General features: G+C 41.7%; 1 protein-coding gene across 1 annotated transcript in view; it reads right to left on the reverse strand.

Annotated features, from left to right (window-relative positions):
* The window catches only part of LOC117470746 (plasma membrane calcium-transporting ATPase 1-like), a 45215-nt gene that overhangs the window by 7205 nt on the left and 11297 nt on the right, over positions 1-26713 (reverse strand). Inside the window, exons 3-16 of the mRNA XM_034115603.1 lie at positions 24853-25050; positions 23513-23770; positions 22064-22189; positions 20347-20517; positions 19578-19604; positions 18600-18740; positions 16704-16918; positions 14438-14680; positions 4388-4629; positions 3846-4083; positions 2157-2336; positions 1795-1882; positions 1413-1519; positions 499-690 (exon numbers count right to left, since the gene is read on the reverse strand). Coding sequence (XP_033971494.1) covers positions 499-690; positions 1413-1519; positions 1795-1882; positions 2157-2336; positions 3846-4083; positions 4388-4629; positions 14438-14680; positions 16704-16918; positions 18600-18740; positions 19578-19604; positions 20347-20517; positions 22064-22189; positions 23513-23770; positions 24853-25050 — 2426 coding nt within the window. The remainder of the gene's footprint in view (positions 1-498; positions 691-1412; positions 1520-1794; positions 1883-2156; positions 2337-3845; positions 4084-4387; positions 4630-14437; positions 14681-16703; positions 16919-18599; positions 18741-19577; positions 19605-20346; positions 20518-22063; positions 22190-23512; positions 23771-24852; positions 25051-26713) is intronic.

Raw genomic sequence — 26713 nt, forward strand, 5'->3', positions numbered from 1 at the left:
CTCCACTACTTATCTTTCTGACGACTTTTTACTTTTACTTCTTACATTTTCCAAACAGGCTGGTTACTTTAGTTTGAATGTGTGTTTGGTGGCGTGATCATTATTATTTAGAGTCATTGCGTGCCTATTGATTTGAACACGATCCGTGTATCCATCATTTCCTGGTCTTCTCTAAAGAAGAGGGACCAATGAAAACGTTGTCATGTTGCCGTTGTTCAGCATGGAAACATTCATTAGCTAACAATGACATTATTGATCTATTAATATAAAGGGAGGTCAGGTACTCTTTAAAACAGCTGCTAGTTATGGGTACTTTTTACTGAAGTACATTTCAAAGCCCATACTTCTTTACTTTTACTTGAGTAAAGAAGTATGGTCAGTACTTCTACTTTCACCAGAGTATTTTTAAACACGAGTATCCGTACTTCTTCTTGAGTAAAGGATGTGTGTACTTTTTTTGCCATCTCTGGTTATTTCAGTGTTTTCAGTGTTTCTCACCTGGGTGATGCAGGCTCCGGTGAAGGCCACGGTGACGGCCACCACGTTGACGGTGAGCTGGAACTGCAGGAACTTGGAGATGCTGTCGTAGACGTTCCTGCCCCACATCACAGCCTTCACGATGCTGCTGAAGTTATCGTCTGTCAGGATGATGTCCGACGCCTCCTTTGCCACGTCCGTCCCCGCAATGCCCTGCACAACAAAGCAAGTGTTATAAAGTTATAATCCTTCCACTTAATCAGCCTCCCAGTACATATCCGGGCTGCTTAGTCTATTGAACTTTTTAAATCTCAGCTAAAAACTAAACTCTTTGCCCTGGCTTTTAGTACTAGTGTGTTTTTATATGTTTCTAGTTATTGTGCTTTTCATCATGTTTTTAATTATTGTTTTATTATTTCACTCCCATTGTGTTATTTTACATTGTTTGTATTGCCTGTACAGCACTTTGGTCCCCTGAGGTTGTTTTAAATGTGCTATATAAATGAATAAAGATTGAGATTGAGATTCTGAACCTGCCGCTGTCTGTTTGTACGTGAAGAATGATCTAAAACCATTAAAATGCTTTTCACACAACTCCGATTGGTCTAACCATCAGTGGATCCCATTGAGAAACAGTAAGGGGTGGATAGAGAAACTGTCCTTTCTGAGAGGAATGGAGAAACTAGTTGATAAAAATGTAAAAAAGCACAATCAATCGTCAAATTTGAGTCGATGGAATAAACAATAGATTCAGAACATGACCTGAAAAAAAAAAAAAACCTGGAATAACCTGAAGATCTGGGGGCGGAGCCACAGCAACCAGGACGTTCAAAGTTCTGCTGGACATTTGTTTGTTGATATTAAAGATTGTTCTCACTACTCGATGGGAAATGTTACAAAGTTTGCTAAAGGCAGCAGTTTGATGAAATCCTCACCATAGCGAAGCCGACGTCTGCTTTCTTGAGGGCGGGGCCGTCATTTGTTCCGTCTCCAGTTACAGCGACGACCTGACGCTTCTCCAGCACAGTGCTGTCGATGATACCTGAGAAATGACAGCAGAAACAAAAATGAGACACAAATTCATGGACCAAATCAGGACGATAGCTAATGTACTCTGACGGACCTTAAAAACACCTTAATGCCAGTTTTCTCCACTGTGATGAGCTGTTGATTTCTTGGTTTCATTTGATATCAGGGTTCCCATTTCATGCTTTGTTTTCTATACATTTTTACATAGGTTAAAAAAACATCTCTGCCTGTATGACTCTTTGACTCTCTGTGTCCCTCAGGTCTCTTTGTCCTCCTATAGTTACTAACCTTTGACCAGAGTGTGTTTGTCTGTCGGAGAAGATCTGGCGAGGACTCTCAGCTTTGGCCAAATCTTGTCGATACGCTCCTGCTCAATCTGTATAAAAAGAGAGAAGACATAAATATGAAGCATTGGTTGCAAAACATTTATTCATTTAAGTTTAGCAGACCAATTGTCCCCTAAAGCATGGAAAAACAGAACATTTATGTGGCAGGAAATAAACCAAAATTGACAAAAGTCTTCAACACAAAATCTTATATTTTAGAACTGACACAATCTGTATAGTGCCAGAAGGGTGGAGCTAGAAGACATGTAATAGGGTCTTTCAATCTGTACTATATTAAAATTTGATTTAGAAACCGACACGGACCTCTCCCTGCTCGTTGCGGATGCGTCGGTTGAACTCTTTGCCATCAATGCACAGGAAGTCGTCTCCAGGTTGGATGATGCCACATTTGGTGGCGATGGCGCGGGCGGTGTCGATGTTGTCTCCGGTCACCATGCGGACAGTGATCCCCGCCCGCTGGCACTTTCTGATCGCATCTGGGACCTGATGGGAACAACCAAAGAAACTTAGATTTAAAGAAACTTAAATGACAAAAACTGTTACTGTTGATAAACTCAGAATTCCAGATATTAGCACAGGTAGTAGTCAAACTTATTTCCTTTATCTGATAAGCTTAAACAACATTCATGCCATCATTTTACGAGTGAAAAATCTTCATTAAGTAATTAAAATAAAGTATATTTGTTGTGAATGCTGTGTCAACATTCACAACATATGTTCTTCATCGGGAAAATTATTATTCCCCCGCATTTTTTTGCCCCTTCTCTGCCACATTTTACATCGCAGAAACTCTGTTCGAACATTTAAACGTGCAGCTCAATTAGGACATGCCCGCTATTAATCTAGACATCTTTCATAATTCCAGAAATATTAACCATAATTCTTCAAAATGTTCCCCCATTGAGATAATTGTCAAACTCTTCAAACTTACACAACTTATGAACAGTTTGCCATAGTCTCTCGTTGGAAATATCATCGTACTCAGCACAGAGTTCGTGTTTCATCGGTGAAGCTTTGCTCCGCCCCATACTTTAGCCCCTCCCCTTTACATAACTTACATACAGCATTCCCACCGCAATCTCTTCAGGAATTGCATTCTCTAGTTTGTACTTTACCCTAGGTGAAGACTGGTGTTGAAGCCATTTTGCATTTCTATCTTATTCATATTTATAATTAAATATTATGAATGTTTTTGATTGATGCCGACTATCAATGTATTATTATGGTGGCGTCACATAGGCGTGGTTTTGGCCCTTTAATAGACGACAGGTGACAGGTTTTCACGATGAGTGGAAGGCAAACTATTTATTAACCGCACGATTGAGACCGCATGGTGAAATCTGGATGAGAAAATGTACCCAAGATACGCCGAATGGCTTTGAATCTTTTGTTTAAGAGTTTAGAGTTTTGTTTAGTATTTCGTCAGTTTTTCTTTAAAGGGGACCTATCATGCAAAATGCACTTTTGTACGTCTTTTATACATGAATATGTGACCCCGGTGTTCCAGGGAACTCACCAAGTGTCAGAAAACACAACCCTCTCTATTTTCCTCCATACCCAAATCTCTAAAAAAGGGGCTGCAACGGATCTGATAAAAACTGATCCAGATTTGAACACTGTCCTGACGTCAGGACGGTGGCGCTACGGCTATTGGGCCAACTCCACCAATCAGGAGGAGACAGCCACGGCCATTGCCGTTCGAAAGCGCTGGAGATGCTGTAGTACATATGCCAGGCCTGTAGATGGTGCTGTTCTCACTGAATCAGCCCTTGCAAAAACAGGGGTAAAAAAGTGCAAACTGAGCAAAATGAAGCATGGCTAAAATGCATGATCTGTTTGGTATTTTGAAAAAAAAAAAAGTATAAATATGCCTTATATAGGTATGGTCCTACACTATATTATTATAATATAGCATGATAGGTCCACTATAAATAAACGGCGATATCTGATCATTAATGTGGATGCGCGTAGATAACAACTGGTCTGACGTACCTCGGGTCGGACAGGGTCTTCGATGCCGACCACGCCGAGGCAGGTGAGTCCGGTGAGGATGTGCACCTCGTCTTCCCAGTCGGGCTCTCCCTCAGCAGCGGGGAAGTCTCTGTAGGCGAGGCAGATGGTCCTGAGGCCCTGCGACGCCATCGGCTCGATCACCTGCTTCACCATGTCTTCTCGGTTGCAAGATTTGAAGGGTTTGGCTGCGCCGGTAGTGGTCAGGATCTTACAGCACCTTTAACAACAGGAAGGAGTCATGAAATCATCATATAACTGAGCGCAGAGTTGTGTGAGCAGCGGTGTGGAAGAAGTACTCAGATTCGTTACTTAACTTGTTACAAGTAAAAGTCCTTAATTCGACATCTTACTTAAAGGTCCCCTATTATACTGTTTTTAATCAATAATCTATATACAGAGGGGACACATGTTTATGTATAAAATACATGAAAAAGTGGATTTTGCATAATAGGTGAACTTTAAGTAAAAATACAAAAGTATCTGCATCAAAAATATACCACCAAAAGTACTCCCAAACGTACTTCCTGAGCAGGATCTCAGAGGCGCCCTTGCTGAACATTCGATAGCTGCCATCGTGGTTCTTCAGCACGGTGCTCATGGACTTCCTCACAGAGTTGAAGGTGTAGACCTTGAACAGTTTCTCTTCTGGGATTTCGTTGCGGACGGCCTGGTAATCTCGGTTCAGGTCGAGGGAGAATCCCAGTAAGGCACATTCAGTCTTGTTTCCTATTTGGCGAGCCAGGCCGCCCTCCTTCTCTGGAGGCTGCAGGAAACAGCAGCAGAGAGGGGGTTACAGCACAGCAGGAGGTTCATTTATATCAGGGGTAGGCAAGTAAGTTTGGACTTGGGACAATTTTTTTCTGAGCCACTAGATGGCGGGCCAGAACATAATCAAAGGTTAATTTAAGTAATTGATTTTGCACACTAAAAGTAAGAGGACGCAGCGCCCCTGTTCCCCGGTTCAGAAAAAAATCTGATAAATTACAGCATATTTTACTTTGCAATTTATTTAATATATTATAACCTAAATTAATCAGTAACCAAGTATTTTAATCAAACTCAATTTATTTAATAGTTAAATAAGTACTTTAATTTACCTGGTTCCCCACAACCACACATCATATATGTGGAGGAAACTTCTGTGTAGCAATGCATGGAGTCACCGACTCAGGAAGGAGACACGGTGAGAGTTGGAGCTTTGATGTTAAACACTGATGGGTTTATTCAGAGTATTCGGCCGGAGGATTCACATCACAAATCAAAGAGTCAGAGGTTCCGACTTCACGGTAGAGTTGCCACGTCAATTCTGAAGAGCCTCTCTCTATGTTAGACCTTTTAACTGGTTCACAGAGAATCAACATCTCTGAAGGAGTAGACTAAATAGCTAGGAACACTGAGCCACCTGCGTCCGACACTCATGGCCTCAAAGATTTCACATCTTAGAGTTCACAAACACAGATAAAGAAGTGCCTCAGCGTTCTCACAACAAGTACCATTCGTGCCAGACAAGTTGACCGGTCACAAACTGGTGACAACAACACATATGGCACCAATGCCTTTCCTTAAAGGAGATAACAGACGTCAGAGTAGATCATAAAATGTCACAGAGCAAAAGGTTAGATATCTAGAATAATTATTCCTTAATAATATACATACATGCTTAAACATGTGCATGTATATGTTACCCGCTCTATCGAAATCAGTCGGAAGTCGCAACGGCTCATTTAAAAATAAACGTGTATTTGTGTAAAAAAATTGTATTTCGGGGTTTGGGTTTTTTGTTTGATTTTAAATGAACAAAGTCTTGGCTTTCAGAATATGAAACTTTTATTTCCAAAATCAAACGATAAATATATTTTTGAAGCTTGTGAAGGGAAGATGACAGGCACCTCTCACTCGCACTCTGCTGTTCCGCAGCACCGCTCTCCCTCCCTCCCGCTAAGTTATGAATGTAAGGCGTGTATAGTAATCATAACACGGCAGGGCCCGTGAGAGTTTGTTTTCATCTGATTTCAAATAAACAAAGTCTTGGCTTTCAGAATATTAAACTTGTTTCGGCAAATTCAACTGATAAATACAACTTTGAAGCTTGTAACGGCCTCCATGATCAAGCGGCTTCTCCGATTTTGTAGTCAATGTTTTGACTGAACTTTGTTACTGTTCACATATAAGTAAACATTACGTTGGAATGATTTAGTGAGCTGGTGTTATTTTTTTCAAACCACACACCGCATGTTGGGTAGATTCTCTATTCGGACATTATAGCCTATATGTGCGACTGTCGGTCCGATATTGTAAAAATTGAATAAAAAAAAATAAAATGTATATATTTTTTATTTTCAAATTTCCAGGCCAAATATTATTGCTGGCGGGCCAACAATGGCCCACGGGACTCCTGTTGCAGACCCATGATTTATATCATGACAAATCTTTATCTTGTGTGGGAATCAAACTCATAAATGCAGCAGCACAGGACCAAAACACAGATTTAAACAAACAGAAAACAGATATGTTTAATGTCAAGGACCTTAGATAGAAAGAAGCCATTCTGGAGATTAGGCTGTTGTAACTTAAGGACAGGGGGTCCAACTGGTATTCTTTAGTAATGGGTTAACAATGGAACATTTAAAACTGTCTGCAAAAGGCCAGACCAAATATAATGAAAGTATTGCTATAAAAACATTACCAGCAGTGGAAAATACTTGAACAGCTTAGTAGGGATAATATCTAGGATACAGGAGGAGGGGTTGATTTGGGATACTATACTCTCTGACACTGAAAATGCAATGGGTTGAAATGGGGTAAAAGAATAAGAATTAAGATGGAAATGGAAAAAATGCAAGGGCCAGGGCTGGATCTTTGGACATGATATTCTCCCCCTTGTTCACAAAACAATTGAGAATTTTTTTGGACGGCTCACTAACAGATAGAGGCATGCAACATCATCAGGGGTTAAAAAACGTTGACAAAGATGCAGTATAAGTATTAAAAAAACGGAATAAATAGTATAATATAAAAAAAGTATTGTGCACTATGAAGAGTGTTTCAAGTACTTTCACCTTTTATACTCATTGGTCAAAATACGGTAATATTGCACTATTTAATTTCTACTCTGTTTCTTCTTGCACTATTATTATTATAATTAGTTCTATTGTTTTATGTCCTATATATACACACACAAAAATGAACCGTTGACTTTAATAAAAATGTATTATGTACGTATTTCACATAAATGTATTAGGTTAGTTCAAAGCAATTATATTAAGTTTATCATTTGGTTTAACTTAAAGGGGACCTATTATGCAAAATGCACTTTTTGATGTCTTTTATACATAAATATGTGTCCCCAGTGTGGCGGGGAACTCACGCAGCGTCAGAAAATAAAACCCTTTCTCTTTTCCTCCGTACCCAAACCTGTTAAGCTCGAAAATGACATGCCCAAAACAAATGACTACAACTTAACTTCTAAAAGGGTTATATGAATAATTTCTTTTTATCAAAGCAAGGTTACATCTGTGAGTTGGATGTAGAAGTGTCAGAATCAATATAGATGTTTTTTATTTTAAAGAAAATTCAGATTTTACATAGTAAAAAAACTGTAAATTATAGTGTCCGTCCAAAAATTCTTTTTTACAGATAGTGAAAACTGTTGTGCACCGACAGAAATGCTAGAGAGATGCATGTTATTTACGTTTGCTTTCTCTCATTCCAGGCTTCCTGATTATTTTCACCTGTGTCTCCTGTGCTCATCAATGTCAGCCCCGCCCCTGATTGGTCCCACCTGTGTCTAGTTACCCTGTGCTTATATTCCCCTGTCTCCCAAGTGTTCTTTGTCAGTTCGTATTGTCTCTTGCTATGGTCAGGTCTATGCTCTTTGTACTCTTGTAAAGTTTGATTCCTCACTACGTGAGCGCTTTCATTTTGTTCCTCTATTTTTGTCATCTCGGTTAGAGATTTGATAGTTACCTTTTTTGTTGTTCATTGCTGTATTTCGGAAAATAAAGTATCTTACTAATACTTTACCTCTGTCTCCCGGGTCGTGCAATTGGGTCCTACATCCTAAGTGTCTGAGTTCGTAACAGAACGAACTGACCATTATGGACCCAGCCGACCCAAGAACGCTTCACGCAGCGCTGTCAGCACAGGGCGTGAAGATCTTTCATCACGAGGAACAGCTGGGCCTAGTCAACCAGGAAATGCAAGAACTAAGAGGACGCCAGGCCGGGATTCAGGAAGCATTATCCACACAGATGCAACAACTGGCTGTCCAAATGAATCATTTTTTCACTCACCAACAGACTGCTCCTCCGGTGACGTCATCCACAACTGAGAGGTTGCCTGTCAATGCTCCAGCTGATTTCCCAAGTCAGGCTGTTTCTTCCCCTTTACGGCTGGCTCTTCCGGAGAGATTTTCCGGAGATTCTTCTAATTGCAGAGCCTTTTTGGTACAGTGCGATCTGCATTTTCAACACAACCCAGGAGCCTTTTCATCGGACCATGGTAAAGTGGCGTTTATTGTGTCTCATTTAACGGGAAGAGCTGCAGCCTGGGCTACTGCAGAATGGTCAAGAGAAACTGAACTATGTCACTCATTGACCGATTTCATAGAGACTATGAGTCGTATTTTTGACCACTCATCGCCTGCTACAGAGGCCAGCAGAAAACTTTTTCATATACGCCAGCTCAACCGCCAGGTGGTTGATTACGCCATCGAGTTTCGCACAGCAGCAGCGGACAGCGGATGGAATGTTCCGGCTCTTCGTGACGCCTTCATGACGGGACTTTCGGAACCGATAAAAGACCAGCTGGCTCCACTGGAGACACCCCGGGATCTGGAATCTCTCATCGCCGTGGCCATCCGGATCGATAACCGTCTTCGGGAAAGAGAGAGGGAGCGTCGACGCAACCGAGACGTTATTCCCAGCTCCCAGAATGCATCTTGGTGGGTCGCGCCGCCAGCCGAGGATGTCCAGCCCATGTTACCACACCGTCAGAGGATTACACTTCCGAATGACTCCGGGGAACCCATGCAGCTGGGAAGAACCAGGCTTTCTCTGGAGGAGAGGCAGCGCCGTCTACGGGAGGGTTGTTGTTTCTACTGCGGCCAGTCGGATCATCAACTCGCTTCATGCCCGGGAAAAGATCGTGCTCACCAGTCAAAAGGAGGGCGCTGGTGAGCAAGTTTCCCGCAGACTTTCCTCCTCGACCTGTTACGCAGGTAAACATTTGTATTAACAATCAAACCATTGACCAGGGTGTGTTAATAGACTCAGGGGCTGACGAAAGTCTTATGGACTGGGGCGTAGTAAATCAGCTAGAAATAAAGACTGTTCCGCTATCTCATCCTATTAATGCCAGTGCCTTAGACGGCCGCTTGTTGTTCACAGTCACCCATTGCACTGAGCCCATTCAGATTACTGTGAATAAGGACCATACCGAGAGCATGCAATTCCATATTTTTGAGTCGGCTCAGCACCCGATTATTTTGGGGTTTCCATGGCTAAAGATCCACAATCCTCACATTGACTGGCGTTCAGGGAAAATTAAGGAATGGGGAGAGGATTGTATGGGCAGGTGTAAACTTTCACAACCTGTTAATGCACCAACAGACTCTAGTAAAATCATTATAGATCACCCCGACTATCCTGATCTACAGAAGGTACCTTCCTGTTACCATGATTTAAAGGAAGCCTTTAACAAATCCAAAGCCATGTCGCTACCTCCTCACCGAGATTTTGACTGTCCCATTGATCTCTTACCGGGAGCCCCCATTCCCAAGGGGAAACTTTATTCGATTTCGAGACCTGAGAGAGCAGCAATGGACGAATACATTTCCTCTTCACTCAAATCAGGAATTATCCGTCCTTCATCTTCTCCAGCCGGAGCGGGATTTTTCTTTGTGGGAAAGAAAGACGGGTCTCTGAGACCTTGCATAGACTACAGTCCACTAAATGACATTACGGTGAAGAACCGCTATCCTCTGCCACTCATGACATCTGCCTTTGAACTACTTCAAACTGCCAAAATATTCACCAAGTTAGATTTAAGAAATGCATATCACTTGGTTAGAATAAGAAAAGGGGATGAGTGGAAGACAGGATTCAACACTCAGAGTGGTCACTATGAGTATCTAGTAATGCCCTTTGGACTATGCAATGCACCGGCTGTGTTTCAAGCTCTTGTGAATGAGGTTTTACGGGAATCTTTGAATATTTCAGTGTTTGTGTATCTGGATGATATTCTGATTTTCTCCCCAGACACTAAGTCTCATGTTAACCATGTCCGTCAGGTTTTGCAGAAACTGCTAGAGAATCAGTTATATGTCAAGGCAGAGAAGTGTGAGTTCCACACAAAAGAGGTATCCTTCTTAGGATACATAATCTCACCTAATCATATGCAAATGGATCCGGCTAAAATCAGTGCAGTATCCCAGTGGCCTACACCAGACTCCAGGAAGAAGGTCCAACAGTTTCTAGGGTTTGCTAACTTCTATAGGAAGTTATTAGGAATTTCAGTTCTGTTGCTGCCCCTCTACATGTTCTGACTTCTCCTAAGGTTCCTTTCAAGTGGACTCCCCAGGCGGACTTCGCTTTCCAACGTCTCAGAGAGAGATTCACATCAGCCCCCATACTCACCATTCCAGATCCCCAGCGCCAGTTTATGGTCGAGGTTGATGCTTCCAATGAGGGAATTGGAGGAGTACTGTCTCAACGTTCTGCAGAAGACAACAAGATGCATCCATGTGCTTACCTGTCGCGGAAACTGACAACGGCAGAGCGGAATTACGACGTGGGGAACAAGGAACTGTTAGCTGTAAAAGCTGCCCTCGAGGAATGGAGACACTGGTTAGAGGGTGCAGAGCAGCCGTTTTTAGTCTGGACAGATCACAAGAATCTGGAATATATAAGAAAGGCTAAGCGTCTCAACTCCCGTCAGGCCAGGTGGACACTATTCTTTAGTAGGTTCAATTTCACCCTCTCTTTTCGTCCCGGGTCTCAGAATCAAAAACCCGATGCTTTGTCTCGTCTTTATGATCCGGAACCACTTGCGGTAGAGCCCAAGACCATCCTTCCACTTAACCGTGTGATCGGAGCCTTTTCCTGGCAAGTGGAGTCGGACGTAAAAAAGGCGAATGTCAAGAATCCAGCACCTAGCGAGTGTCCCAACAATCTGCTGTTTGTTCCTGAGGCTCTTCACTCCAAGGTCATCCACTGGGCTCACTCATCTGTGCTTTCGTGCCATCCGGGGGTAACAAGGACAATGTTCAGGATACAACAACGTTTCTGGTGGCCAGCCATGAAGAAAGATGTGGCAGAGTACGTAGCGGCTTGTCCGGTGTGTGCGTGTAATAAGACCTCATCACAAGTCAAGATGGGCTTGCTCCAGCCCCTGCCGATTCCCCAACGTCCTTGGTCACACATTTCAATGGATTTTGTGACAGGATTTCCTTCATCCAGAGGCAAGACTACGGTCCTAACAGTGGTGGATCGATTTTCAAAGATGGCTCACTTCATCCCATTGACCAAGCTTCCCTCTGCCAAAGTCACCGCAGAGGTCATGATGAATCACATATTCAGGATCCATGGATTCCCTGATGACATTGTTTCCGACAGGGGTCCACAATTCATTTCCGTTTTCTGGAAGGAGTTTTGTCGACTCATAGGTGCCACCGTCAGCTTGTCATCAGGATATCATCCTCAGTCAAATGGACAGTCAGAGCGTCTGAACCAGGAACTAGAGACTACGCTACGTTGTCTCGTCTCCCGGAACCAGACTACCTGGAGTGACCACCTCACATGGGTCGAGTTTGCCCACAATACTCTTCCTACGGCAGCCACAGGTCTCTCTCCATTCCATTGTGTCAATGGTTTCCAGCCTCCATTTTTCCCTAACAACGAGGAAGAGGTGAGGGTTCCATCGGCTCATGCCATGATCAGACGTTGTCGACGAGTTTGGGCTGGTGCTCGCCAGGCTCTTCTCCGAAGTTCAGCTCGGATGAAGGCTGTTGCAGACGTCCATCGCAGGGTCGCTCCCTCCTACAGACCAGGCCAAAATGTTTGGCTTTCCACTAAGGACTTACCACTCCATGTCGCCTCAAAGAAACTGGCTCCGAGATTTGTGGGTCCTTTCCCGGTGTCCAGAGTCATCAACCCGGTGTCTGTACGCTTGCAACTCCCCAGAACTATGAGAGTACATCCGACGTTTCACGTCAGTAAAATCAAGCCGGTGTGCGAGAGCACACTTGTTCCCGCCTCCAAGCCCCCTCCACCGCCCGAGTTCTTTGAAGGGGGTGAGGTTTACAAGGTCCGTAAGCTACTGGAGGTCCGTAATAGGGGGAGGGGGGAAGCAATTCCTGGTAGACTGGAAGGGTTACGGTCCTGAGGCTAGAAGCTGGGTAGCTGCGTCATTTATCGTAGACAAGACGCTTATCCACGATTTTTACAATCAGCCTGGGCCATCAGGAGTTGGCCCTAGAGGGGGGGGTACTGTTGTGCACCGACAGAAATGCTAGAGAGATGCATGTTATTTACGTTTGCTTTCTCTCATTCCAGGCTTCCTGATTATTTTCACCTGTGTCTCCTGTGCTCATCAATGTCAGCCCCGCCCCTGATTGGTCCCACCTGTGTCTAGTTACCCTGTGCTTATATTCCCCTGTCTCCCAAGTGTTCTTTGTCAGTTCGTATTGTCTCTTGCTATGGTCAGGTCTATGCTCTTTGTACTCTTGTAAAGTTTGATTCCTCACTACGTGAGCGCTTTCATTTTGTTCCTCTATTTTTGTCATCTCGGTTAGAGATTTGATAGTTACCTTTTTTGTTGTTCATTGCTGTATTTCGGAAAATAAAGTATCTTACTAATACTTTACCTCTGTCTCCCGGGTCGTGCAATTGGGTCCTACATCCTAAGTGTCTGAGTTCGTAACAAAAACTACCCTTGGATGATGGGTTAGTAGACTAAAAGCTTTAGGAATCCAAAGTACTTGTATTAAGATTGATGCAAAACAAGTGACATTTAACCTTTTTAGAGAGGTTTAGCCAAAACCTCCCCACCTCTGAGGTGATTTGGGTGAAAATGTTTTTTTTTCCATATCTCTGGCCCCCCTTGCTCGATTTTGATGGTTGACACCTCTTTCTGACCGTTAGAGCCAATAGAATCGAAGGGGGAGGCCCCCACACACACACGTTGTGAAGAGAAAAGGTGGGGGCTGCGCGCATGTAATTTTGCATCAGAGTGGACCGATTTCTCGCTCTGACATTTGGAAACGAAAAAGCAGTTTTATTGCTTATGGATTATCAGAAATAATTTCAAAGAGTACACAAACACATAGGATTAACCCATGGATTAACTGCAGCATCGTTTTTTTATCGTTTTAATGCCATTGAAGACCAGTTTTGACCAAGGTAAGCCAGAGGCTGAGTGTTAGCATTGTGGGGTTTTTTTGGATATTTTTTTTAAAAAATCAGTTAGCTGAGTTTCTTCCCGTTACATGGATATAAAACATTCATAGTTTATTAAATATTAAGATTCCTTAGACGTTGTTTCCTGCAAATGACGCGTTTATCCGCCCGGTACCGGGCGGATGGTGCGTAACAGGTTAAAAACGAGCGGATACAGATTTGCTGCCGATATGACGTCAAATCGGCAGTGGACCCACAGAAAGTTGCTATCAGAAACAATGCCTGACGTGTTTTGGACGTAATCTCGTCTTTGTTTACATTAGCAAGCCTCGCTAACACTCGGAGCTAACCTGTACTGGAGAGCACATGTGTTTAAAAAGCAGGAAATAAAAAAAGGAACTCACCTTGTGATAAACCCGCAAGAGAAAAAGCATTTGAGCTCCATACTGTTTCAGAAATAATCCTTGATTCGGTTTAGAACAGGATGGCGTTTTATCACAGCAGAATTGAACTTTATCTCCGGTAGAATTCTGATCAGGCATTAGCTCCGCCTCCTCTTTTTTTTTTTTTTCAAGCTAAGGACCCAAAATCCGCGTTTCTCTAACAGGGCTGCAAAAGAGGGGTATGAGCAGTATGAGGCATGGCTACAATGGGTGAACTGTTTGGTATTTTAAGCAAAACACTTCACAGACATGTTTTGTATAGGTATGGCCCTACAATATATTTTTCCAATATAGCATAATAGGTCCACTTTAAAGTAGTTGGTTTCGACTAACCTAATACAGTCAATAGAGTGTGACATTTGTTGAAATAATATATACTTAATTAAAGTCAACGGTTCAGTTTTTCAGTGTATTTATGTTGCATTGTTGGAGGAGCCTCAGACTTAAAAGTTCCCTTGCCATAACTACACTGTAGCTACTGTGCATACGAGAATAAAGCCTTTGCATCTTGAGTCTTTAATTGAATATAAGCTATTAGCTGTTGAAAGTGTGTTGGACAGAACTTAAACCCTAAAAGCTACACCTGTTGGTATCATGTATGCATGTGCTGTGATCCTTGCAGTGATCAGATGAGTCCTGAGCTGTGGCTGCTCTCCAAACCAACCCGCTCTCTCAGCCAAATGCTTAACTCTCATGGCGCTTCCTGAACGGCCGGCTATTTTTAACCGCTCACCATAATCTTGGTGGTGTAGGCGCAGTTGACCCCTATTCCCTGGATGAGCAGGTCCATGGCTGATGCCGGGATGTCTTTCGGATCCGGCAACCTTTTGTAATATTGTCCCGCGATGTAGGCCTGCACCACTGTCATGCGGTTCATAGTGAGCGTGCCGGTCTTGTCGGAGCAAATGGCCGTAGCGTTGCCCATCGTCTCGCAAGCGTCCAGGTGGCGGACCAGGTTGTTGTCCTTCATCATTTTCTGGAATAAACAAGAAACGCAGCATTACTTAGAAGTCCCTTATTATACTGTTTTTTATCAATATATTATAGGTCTCAGATATATACAAAACATGTCTCTGAAGTGTTTTGCTGAAATACCAAACAGATCATTGCAGCATCCCATAATCCCCTCTGTTTCAGCCCTGTTTCCAAAGTGCTGATTCTCTGTCTGTTACTTTAGATGAAAATAAGGAGCCCCTCCCCACGCCCCTCTGAGAGAGATTTGGTTAAAAAGAACACAATGGTGCTCTAGGAGGAGATTCAGGTGATAAGGTGGGGGGGGGTTACCTTGGTTGCTGATTGGCTAATGGTTACACAAGCCAAAACATCGTTATGACATCAAGTGGCCAAAATCTGATCAGCTCATTTTCAGACAGGTTTTTATATAAATGGATCAGGACAAAAAGAGAGAGAATCTTTGTTCCTGAAACTTTCAGAATATCTTTACACAGAGGGGACACATGTTTAAAAGACATGAAAACGTGGATTTTGCATAATAGGTGACCTTTAAATTAGAGTGCTTTGTTCTTAAAGGTAGGGTAGGTAAGTTTGAGAAACCGGCTCGAGATACACTTTTTGTTATATTCCATGGAATGCTCTTAACATCCCGATAGAAATGAATATCTTAAGTGCTTTGACAAATCCATACAAAAATTTCATCTGGGGAAGCCGTAATACTGTAAAAAGTACGACCAATCATTTTAGCCGGCCCGGCTAAAATAACTGGATGGCCTACCTGCCTGTCAGCCTTCCATCTGTGCACAAACTTATCTCGTGCCCTCATTGGTCATGTGCGCGTTCGTGTGTGTTGGAGGAGGGGCTCTGTAAGGAAGTGGCAGATTTTCTCCGGTTGTGTATTTTCAAATTCTAGCGATCTCGAGCCGGTTTCTCAAACTTACCTATACCTTTAATGTACTCAAAGCATTTACAGTATGAACAATGTTCTTATCCAGGATAGTGTGAATGGGGTCAGACGGGCCCATTAGTAGCCTTCTTTCCAAAGTGGCCATTGCTCCAAGCACGAAGAGCCAAAAAACATTCTGTGTGCTAAAAATGACATTACATTTTTACAAATTCATATAGAAAATAACAGTACGTGGGTTCAAATCCAGTTCGAGGAACCTGCAGGCCAAGTCCTCCCCTTGGTCTCCCCCTTTAATACAGTTTCTATCAATAAATGTACTCTCTGGTCCATCAACCTACTTTCCAAAGTGGTCATTGCTCCAACCACGAAGAGCCAAAGACCATTCTGGGTGCTACTGAGTGCTAGAAATTACGTTAAAATGGCATTAGAACTTTAAAACTGTAGAGCGTTTTTTTACAAAATCATATAAAACATAAAAGTACGTGGGTTAAAATCTGGCTCGAGGAACTTACAGGCCAAGTCCTTTAATACTGGTTCTATCACTAAAGGCACTCTTTGGTCCATCAGCGACAAACCTCATTGGGAGTTCTTGACGCTACAAGTCTTTTGAGCAGTGACAATATGTCGTGATATATAAGTGACGTTATACACTAACACACCTACTTTTCTAGGTGGTCACTGCTCCAAAACAATTCTGTGTGCTACTAAAATTACGTTAAAATGGCATTAGCACTATAAAACTGTAGAAAGTTTTTACAAAATCGTATATAAAATAACAGTACGTGGGTTAAAATCTGGCTCAAGGAACCCAGGTCCACCACTTGGTCTCCCCCTTCAACACCGTTTCTATCACTAAAGGCACTCTCTGGTCCATCAGAGAGTGCCTTTGTTGTTTTTGTCATGCCTTTATCAGAATATCCCAGTTTTTAAATCCATTTTATTATCAAATACTCTCTGTTCTTCTAGCCCTGGTTGTGTTGTATTTTTGTTGAATATTCTCAGGTATTTCATATTGAATATTCTACAGTGATTTAACTCAAAGTTTTTTCCAAACCTCATTGGGAGTTCTTGACACTACAAGTCTTTTGAGCGGTGCCAATAGGTCGTGATATATAAGTGATGTTATATACTAACACACCTTGACTGAGTAGGCCAGGGAGATGGTGACGGCCAGAGGAAGACCTTCAGGCACGGCCACCACCAGCACCGTCACGCCGATGATGAAGAACTTGACGAAGAACTGAACGTAGACGGGAACACACTCGCTGGTCCACGTGACGCCCTGAATCCAGAAGGTGTCGATCAGGAAGCGAGTGATGAGGATGACGACAGTGATGGACGACATGAACAGACCTGAAGACAGAAAGACAAAGAGAGACAGTGAAAGTTAGTTCAGAATCAGGATCGGTTGTATTACCAAGTAGGGTTACACATACGAGGAATTTGCTTTGGTGTAGATGGCGCATATAAAAGATATAAACCTGATCATAAGCACAACACATGCTGAGCACAGTAAGGAGAAGTTAGGATTACAGCTGTACAAGAGAGCTATCAAGGTTTTTGACAGAAAGCCAAATTCATGCCACCACTGTACCATCCTTGAAAAACACAATTTCTTGAGTTTTGACAATTTTAAGTATTTTGAAAGTATGTGTTTTTTTATAAATGTTTACATGGACTGGCCCCCCCTCCCTTAGGGGAATTCATCCACAGAAAACACACTGGACGCTGCACTAGGTCAGAAACCAGAGGAGACTGTGAAGTCCACCGCAGACGGACCACTTTTGGACAAAATGTCCTCTCCATTAAAGGCAGCTCATTGTGGAATAGCCTCCCAACTGAGATACGGGATTGTCCCACTCTCAATAGTTTTCATTTACACTTGTAAGCATTATTTTGTTTTAAAGTGTTCATCAATGTGCACTGTCCCGGTTCAAATAAACGATGAAATGAAAATGATTGTCTCTATGTCAATGCCTAGAGATGACACTGAGAGTGTAAGTAAAAATAAAAAGCCTGTTGTCCTCATAGACTCAGAGTAATCAAGGAAGTGTTTTCTACGGTCCACAAAAAGGACAAACCCTTGGAGAGAGTGTGAAGTCACTGTTCTTATCCTAACTATCATGGATCTACAAAAAGGCAACCTCTTTGAGTGTGTATTATAAGACAATAAGGGGTCAAAAAGTATATATGTGTAGGCTCTATGTGTCACATACAGAAATATAATAACAATATGAAGTCATAGCAAATCCTTAATCTCATATTTAACTATTTGCTAGTTGTGTAAGGCAAGGCAAGGCAAGTTTATTTATATAGCACCTTTCAACACAAGGCAATTCAAAGTGCTTTACAAAAAATGAAAGACATTACGAAAATGGCATTTAAAATCAGTCATTATTATGTAGTAGGTGCTTAACCCTAAAACGGTTTCTGTATCCTGGGGGATACATTTATTTGACAAGCTGTGTCCGTGTGTAAAATAGGTCTAATAACAGTGTAATTAAGGTGTAATATGGGTCTAATAACAGGGTAATATAGGTGTAATAACAGAGTAATATGGCTGTAATAATGGTGTAACATGAGTGTAATAACAGAGTAATATGGGTGTAAAACGGATGTAATAAAAGGGTCACATGGGCGTAATAAGGATGTATTATTGTGCCATCAGTGTAATAGGTTTGTAATAACCATGTAATATGGGAGTTATAACAATGTAATTACAGTGTAATATGGGTCTAATAACAGTGTAACTGTGGTGTAATAACAGAGTAATATGGGTGTAATATGGGTGTAATAACACATGTCAAACTAAATCAACTCGCATCATGAAAATGAAATTAGCCCTAGCACATTACAAGGGGCCCTAATATAAAAAAGCTCTGAAGGAGAGGAATAACTATACAAGTCCTGTTCAAAATGAATTAAACCCATATGTGGCATCATCATCTTTACAACCAAAGTGAAATGGATTGCTTCATTGATGAAGAGTACTATGATACTGACGCTCAGTTGATTCATCAGATTGGTATCGTACCTGCTTTTCCGATCTGCACAGCCAGTTTGGTCAGCTTCCCCTGGAGGACGGACTTCTCCTTTTTGAGGTTTTTCTTCTTCTCCGGTTCTCCATCATCGTTGAGCGGCTGCATCTCCACCGGGCCTCCATCCTTTTTTTTTCCTAAAGAAAACAAGGGAATTAAACACACTTCAAGATACGATTACATTTTTTTCCTCCATTATAAAAACATATATAATCGACAAATAGTTAACTGAGCCAATTAAGACAGATATGTATTCTTGTAATAGACTTTAACAACTTGAAGGTTACATTATATTAGGATCAAATGTACCCGTCTCTAGAAAACAGTAGATGTGAAGTGTTGTTCTTGATTTACAGGGACTTTGCAAAAACTAAGCAGCTCACTAATCACAGTTAGAGTCGTCGTTTACAAAAAAGAATGCCACCAAAGAAGAATTGGAGTTTTATTTTCCCTGCTGATAAAGAATATGGTTGAATAAAGTTACAGCAGTTCCTCTTTCTCCCGCAGAGAGGGACGTTTGTCCTGAGGCTGTGTATTTATAACTCTTCACCTCACAGAAGGGTCCTTCGTTCAGTATGTGACTACAAACAGAGTTCAATCTGTCAGGCAGTGGGAGGGTGCACGGGCCGGATTAGAAGAAGCCCTGGAGAGTGAGGGTATCTGCAGGTGTGTGTGTTTGTTTCTCTGTGTGTGAGAGCATGCTGATCCCATCTCAGTAATGAGTTTATTAGGGGACAGGCAGGCAGGAGAAGAAAGCAGCTGCCGAGCTTAAGGCCGATAATCTGTTTTGTCCTAATCACCAGCAACAGAGTCAGGAGCACCTGCTGCTGCTCAGAGGGACACACATTGCACCATGTGGGAGAACCAGGAAGACTGGACAGGGACCTGGAACCAGGAGTCTGCCTTAGATCAGACATCCACTCAGTCATAAACTACACTACCTCACAGAACTAAAGCAGCTTTGGGTTGCTCACCTTTCTTTGCTTTCTCCTCTTTTTTACCTGTAAGAGAAAAACATGCAACAGTTAGTGGTTTTTGGCGAAAGGTGCTTTTTTTGCCGGCACGCAACGGCTAGGACGTTAGTAAGTAAATAAATACGGTAGGCGCTAAAACAAGTTAAAAGACATGATGTAGACAAAAAGCTTGTGATAACTTTTGATCCTCATGGTCTTTACATGATACTGACCACATTTAAAGTCGATCCGAATAAAACTGTAGGAGTTAGCTCAAATATGGGGCTAAAAAAGTGCAAGAAATGGCCAGGTCTTGTACATCAAATTAAAATGGCCGACTTCCTGTTGGGTTTACAGTATGTCTCCAAGAGGGTTTCTTGTGCATCTCACCATCCTACATTTGCCTACCAAATGTCAGACTTGTAGGTGAAAGTACAATGAGGAGCTGCTTGTTAGCAAATTTGTACAGGGTGCTATACTGGAGAGACATTTCACTTGCATCAATTATGAAACCCCAAAAATATCAAATTGTTCACAAGTCCTGACAAGTGTGCAAAACATCTCCGTCTTGAATTGCTCTTGTATAGTTTCATTGTTAACCCCTAACAGTTTGATAAACACAGAGTGGTTGGAGTGAAATCAGAGCTTCACAGGTTCAGGTGATATTTACCAGTTGTATTTTGTCTGTAGTTCTCAGATTTTATATTGCTCCTCTTAACGAGTCACCAGAACTATGAGGAGAACTTGTTGACAGTCTTATTAAACCGATCCCTTTATTCTCTGAACTTACTTTTCTTGTCTTTCCTCTCCTTCTTTTTCTTCTCCTTCTTTTCTTTCTCAGCCTTCTCGTCCACATCACTGTCTTCACTAGCGCCGAGCAGCGTGAAGATGATCCCAGTCTGAGAGTTTTCCCCCACAGCCGTGACCAGCATCTTACCAGAGCCCTCCATCACATGGGTACCTGGGAGAGAGATGAAGGCGAATCACAATTACTTCCGTTAATATTGAGATAGACATTATAAACACGATTATTACATGGCTAAGTTGAATACTCGATTCTGATTGGTCAATTTGGACACTTCAGAGGTTGTTAATAAGCAATAACACACCGCTGCTAAGCAAAATAATGAACATTGCTAAGGACGATCAAGAGAGAAGGAAAGATGTTAAAAGACAGAGCATTGGACGATGCGTTGGAAGATGACAGACAGGAAGTAAACACTAAAGGGAACAGTAGAAGAAGACAGGCAGGAAGTAAACACTAAAGGGAACAGCAGAAGAACACAGACAGGAAGTAAACACTACAGGGAACAGCAGAAGAAGACAGACAGGAAGTAAACACTAAAGGGAACAGTAGAAGAAGACAGACAGGAAGTAAACACTAAAGGGAACAGCAGAAGAAGACAGACAGACAGGAAGTAAACACTACAGGGAACAGCAGAAGAAGACAGACAGGAAGTAAACACTACAGGGAACAGCAGATGAAGACAGACAGACAGGAAGTAAACACTAACGGGAACAGCAGAAGAAGACAGACAGACAGGAAGTAAACACTAACGGGAACAGCAGAAGAAGACAGACAGGAAGTAAACACTACAGGGAACAGCAGATGAAGACAGACAGGAAGTAAACACTAAAGGGAACAGCAGAAGAAGACAGACAGACAGGAAGTAAACACTACAGGGAACAGCAGAAGAAGACAGACAGGAAGTAAACACTAACGGGAACAGCAGAAGAAGACAGACAGACAGGAAGTAAACACTAACGGGAACACAGTATGGGCTCTGGCAGTGTTTAAGGACTTGTTAGTGGAAAATAAACGTGAATAGACTTTGACAGTTACAGAAAACCTTGATACTGTAAGTGACGCTGTCATTTAAAGTTACGTTGTTGTTGTCCCATTTTCAATTAATATTGGGAGTCAAATATTGCACTATTTCACTATTTCACTTTTTTAAACTATTTTTCTTTTTGTATTTACTATTTACTATTTACTTGCACTATATTTTTATGTTTATCTGTGTTATTGTGTTGCACTGTTGGAGAAGCCTGTGACCTAAGATTTTCATCGGCATAACTACAATGTAGCTATGTTCGTATGACAAAATAAAGAACCTCGAACCTTGAACCTTGAAATAGTTTGTTTATTTAGTATGTGACCGTGTAATAAGCGGGATAATGCACTTACTCTCTGACTTTGAACAAATCTTGCATTTATGAAGAATATTTTGTGGCCTACAAAGTCAAATGCATCAATCTGGTGAGTGTAAAATTAAGAGGATACTGTACATTCATGAAAAATGTTCTGTTCTAGTAAAAACTGAATTATGAACTAATTGGTTGAATCAATATGAATGTCTGCTATTTCTGAGGTTTCTTCAATGTCAATGTCCCTTATTGAAGCAAGGCGAGAAACAACAGGCGGTGTGATATGCCGTACACATTGTAAAGACCACTGTGTTATTTAGCAAACTGACTTGACTTGAAATAATTCAGATCTTCATTACCTGACAGCAACATGGGGTCCTTGTCGACGCTCTTCTTCACGTGGTCCGACTCTCCGGTCAGAGAGCTCTCGTCAATCTTCAGATCGTTGCCCTGAATCAGGATGCCGTCAGTCGGCAGGAGGTCACCTGGAACCGCAAAACACACACAGGTACACTGTAACAACAGCTCTCCTTCATCACGTCTCTGTGTTACAACATTAAGTCTGTCACATGAATACAGATGGAGGAAAACAACCAACAATGAAATATTCCACTTTTAAATAGTGATGTTGAGATTTAAATACAAATAACATTTTTCAATATAACTTCCAGCCGATGATGAGCTGTACTATAGCTGATGCGTTTGGTTCTCTCCAACACATTCTCACTCCCGACTCAATACAGATGTCAGTATTCTGAGACCCTACTCTCCCCCTCACTGACGGCAAAAAAGTCCGATATAATACATTTAAAATAAAGAAGTAAAAAGTGTGGCTTGATATTGAGTAAGAAAAAGGTTGATAAACGCTGTGAGAATGGGTCTGCGGAGAGCATTTCTCCATGATCTCAACTGGTCTATTTCCAACGTTCAGGGAGCTCTATGCAAGTCTATGGGACTCCCTGATAGTTGGAAATCGACGCTAAAGGGCCCCCCACTGAGTTTGATGGTGACGCCAAAGGATCCTGACATAACGTCACTATAGGACGAGTTGGGAGTGAGAAGGTGTTGCTTGAAATTACTTTCTGCAGCGTTCTATACTCAAAAAACACATTTTCTTTAAACATGCCAATGTTCTGCTGAAAGAAGGCTCTATGATGAATCGAGAAAATCACTGCGGTTCAGTTTTTTTTTGTATTGATTTATTCTTCTGTACAACACTCTCTTACATTTTGGCTATATGGTCTGTTTTGGTTATAATTGTGGTTTAAATATTGCACGCCTTCAAGTGTAGATCAACTATGTATGGCTTGTCAATTGATGTACAATAGTAGAGACTAAGCTGAACACTATTAGCTCTGAACTGTTGAACATTTGTAACTTGTACCACATTTATTTTCTATGAGTAAAAAAGGGGAAAGCAATCCAGCAGAAATGGGCTTAGGGCACTGCAGCATCAACAAGGTCACTTTGGAAAACCCTTTGGTCATTTTAATTGGTTGTGTTATTTTTAAGTCTATGAATAGAAATAACCTTTCCTGTGTTTTTTTATATAACAAAAATCCTTGTACTTAGATTGAAAGGGTCATTTTGTATTTTGTAATACCAGGAACATGTAAACAGAAAGATAAATGAATGAACTCAGACACCCTTGAATAAGATCTTCAGCTATTAAGATGCAGCTCTGAGATTATACACGATTTAAAGTCTCAGCATTTAGACGAAAAACAACAACTGGAGTTATTCTTTGTTTTGTTCACTACTTTACACCACTGGCTGTACTATAGCCACTATGCATTATGATCTCTCACCATATTTGACTTGTGCGACGTCCCCTACGACGATCTCTGACACCAGGATCTGGAGCATCTGCCCCCCTCGCACCACGGTGAACTTCTGCTCCTGCTCGATGCGGTTCTGGAGGCCTCGAAACTGCTTCTCTTTGCTCCAGTCGTTGAAGGCGGTCACCAGGACCACGCAGACCACCGACAGCAGGATGGCGGCGCCCTCGATCCAGCCGGCCTCCGCCTCGCCGTCCTCGTCCACGCCGCCGGCCGCACTGCCGCAGTCTGAACAGAGACAACGAGAGGCTGGAGTTTAGTTTTCTGTGTCGACCTTAGAGTCATGAACTCTGCTTTTTTAACCATATCTCAAAGGACTCAAAATTGATCTTTGAAGCAAATTGTGAAGCTGTGTGCAAAAAGGAGCTCCAGCCTTTGTTTTGTCTTAGGAAACTGTCTTATGTTAACTGTTGGGAAAATACTGAATGTACTCTTCAATATCAGAGTCCACATGATAACAAAGGTATCCCAACTGTAGCTGTGTACATGACAGGATGTATGATTACCTAGAAGAGCATCAGGACTGTTTGAGGCATATGATAGCTATGTGATTAACATGATGATTCAGCCTCTATGGAGATAGACATATCACAAGCATGATCATTTCTGACGTGGAGCTAATCTGAAGTAAACATTGAATACTGCTTTCTATTCCTCCATCTTGTGACTGTGTAACTCCCTCTCTTGGATATCAGCATGTGAAGGACACTCTTCAGGAACTAGTTGATGCTCTGTATGTGAGGACTACTTCCATTCTGGAGAGGATCACAAATACATGGATCCTGAGATTGAAGATCAAGCCGGTGACGAGTGATTATTAACATTTTTAATATTCAGAAAAAGTCCGAATTTTGAGATTTTGAGAAAAAGTCCGAATTTTGAGAAAAAGTCCGAATTTTGAGAAAAAGTCCGAATTTTATTATTAACTTTCTGGATTGCTCAGGTTGGTAGTAGTTGTTTTTAAATGTTGTTAGATGTGATGGAGCATCTGACCTTCCTGTGCACGAGGATTCAAGACCAACTGACTTTAGGAGGGGTGAGATACTTCTGCTTTGATGTTAAAATCTCAGCTAACTCTTAGAGCAGGGATGCCAAACTTATTTTGGTTCAGGGGCAACATACAGCCAGATCTGATCTCAAGTGGGCTGGAACAACGGCTTTGGCAACAGCAACAACCTGCTTCAAAGTTGTAAATAGCTGGTTTTTGAACGCTGTGAGATGCCTACACACAGGTTCAAAATACAAGTAATCGAAAGTAACTTATCTGAAGATGTAAAGGTTTCATCGGAGTGTTTAAAATCCAGACTCACTCTGTCTTTCGGCGTTGGGTGGATTGTAGAAAGAAAGGCCTAGAGAAATGATGGCTGCCACCTCCAGGATGATGAGTGTGACATCCTGCAAGGCTTCCCATACTAACTGCAAAAAGGTTTTTGGCTTTTTAGGAGGGATGAGGTTCTGTCCAAACTCCTCTTTCCTTCTGTCGATGTCCTCCGACGTCCCGTCCAAACCTGCGGGAGGAGACACAGAGACATTACATTACATTACATGTTACTTGTTAGACACTTTTATCCAAAGCGACTTACATACTCAATACTGTGGACAATCCCCACAGGAGCAATTTGAGGTGAAGTATCTTGCCCAGGGAGACAATTACATGCTGACTGCAGTGGGGTTTGAACCTGTGCTCCCCTGATCTGAACACCTACGCACTTGTCTACTGCGCCACACGCCTCTGACATCATCAGAGACATGTCCTCCTGTGAGCCTCGTTCACACCGTTAGACCAGGTTCATTTAACAACTGTTGATCCCAGATAACCTACTTTAATCAGAGGTGGAAGAAGTACTCAGATCTTGTACTTGAGTAAAAGTAGAAGTACCAGAGTGTAGCAATACTCTGTTACAGTAAAAGACCTGCAATCAAAATGTTACTCAAGTAAAAGTAGCTAAGGTATTGGCATCAAAATATACTTAAAGTACCAAATCAAAAATAACTCATTATCCAAAGTGGCCATTTTGGGAATAATATATATTATATGTCCGTAGTACAGTGATGCATTCACGTGGCTTTCATTCTCTCATCCATAATAAAACATACAGTACATTAAACTGTGTGGATTTAAAAGTATGATATTTCCTAAAATATAATGGAGTAGCATAAAATGAAAATACTCTGGTATCTCAAAAAAGTACTTAAGTAGAACTTGAGTATTGAATACATTTACTTTCCACCGTGTGTAAATGGGCACACAGTTACTTAGCACAACTATTAGCAACAGTTGCTCATCATTTAGCAAGGCCTTGTCAGATAACGCTATAGCATAAAGTTGAATTTAGGGATAGTGGTAGATAGTGGTGGTCTAATGGATAGTGAGGTGGGCTGAAGATTGGAAGGTTGTGAGTTCAAATCCCGCCAGGAACACCACCACTAGTGTGCCCTTGAGTAAGGCACTTAGTCCTTAGTTACTCCAGGGAGAATGTCCCTGCAATTGGTAAAAGTCGCTTTGGATAAAAGCGTCAGCTAAATGAAAATGAAATGTAATGAATTTGAATAAGTTCAGTGTTGTCTTTTAAAATATAATAATAATATAATACTTTATTTATGTAGCCCCTTTCATGCAAGGTGCAGCCCAAAGTGCTTTACAGAGCCAGATCAAATACATACAAACAATAACAATGAGTGAACATAAATAGTAAGAAACATAATTAAAAACAACACAGAAAGAGTTAGATCACAAAACCGTAAAACAGTAACAGTGATACCACAAAATGACCCCAAATCAAAAGCCACATCAAAAAGGTAGGTCTTTAATTGACTTTTAACAATTCAAAGGGGGTTTGCTAAGATCCAAGGGGCCATAAAAGCAGAAGGCAGCCTCCCCAGATTTCTTGTGTAATACTTTTGGTACTTCTAAAAGGATTCTTGCAAAGATGGAGGGTTACGTTAAGCCTTGTAAATCATTAAAAGCACTTTCAAATCAACTCTGAAAGACACCGGTAACCAGTGCAGTGATGCCAGCAGCGGGGAAATGTGATCCATGTTTGGTTTGTTTGTTAAAATCTTGCCCGCAGAATTCTGAATGAATTGCAATTCAAGATATTTAAAACAATAAAAATGGAATTTCAACAGTCCAAGCGTTAAGTAATAGTGTCTGGCAATGTTATTCAGGTG

This window comes from Trematomus bernacchii, unplaced genomic scaffold, assembly GCF_902827165.1.
Source record: "Trematomus bernacchii unplaced genomic scaffold, fTreBer1.1, whole genome shotgun sequence".
Taxonomy (NCBI): domain Eukaryota; kingdom Metazoa; phylum Chordata; class Actinopteri; order Perciformes; family Nototheniidae; genus Trematomus; species Trematomus bernacchii.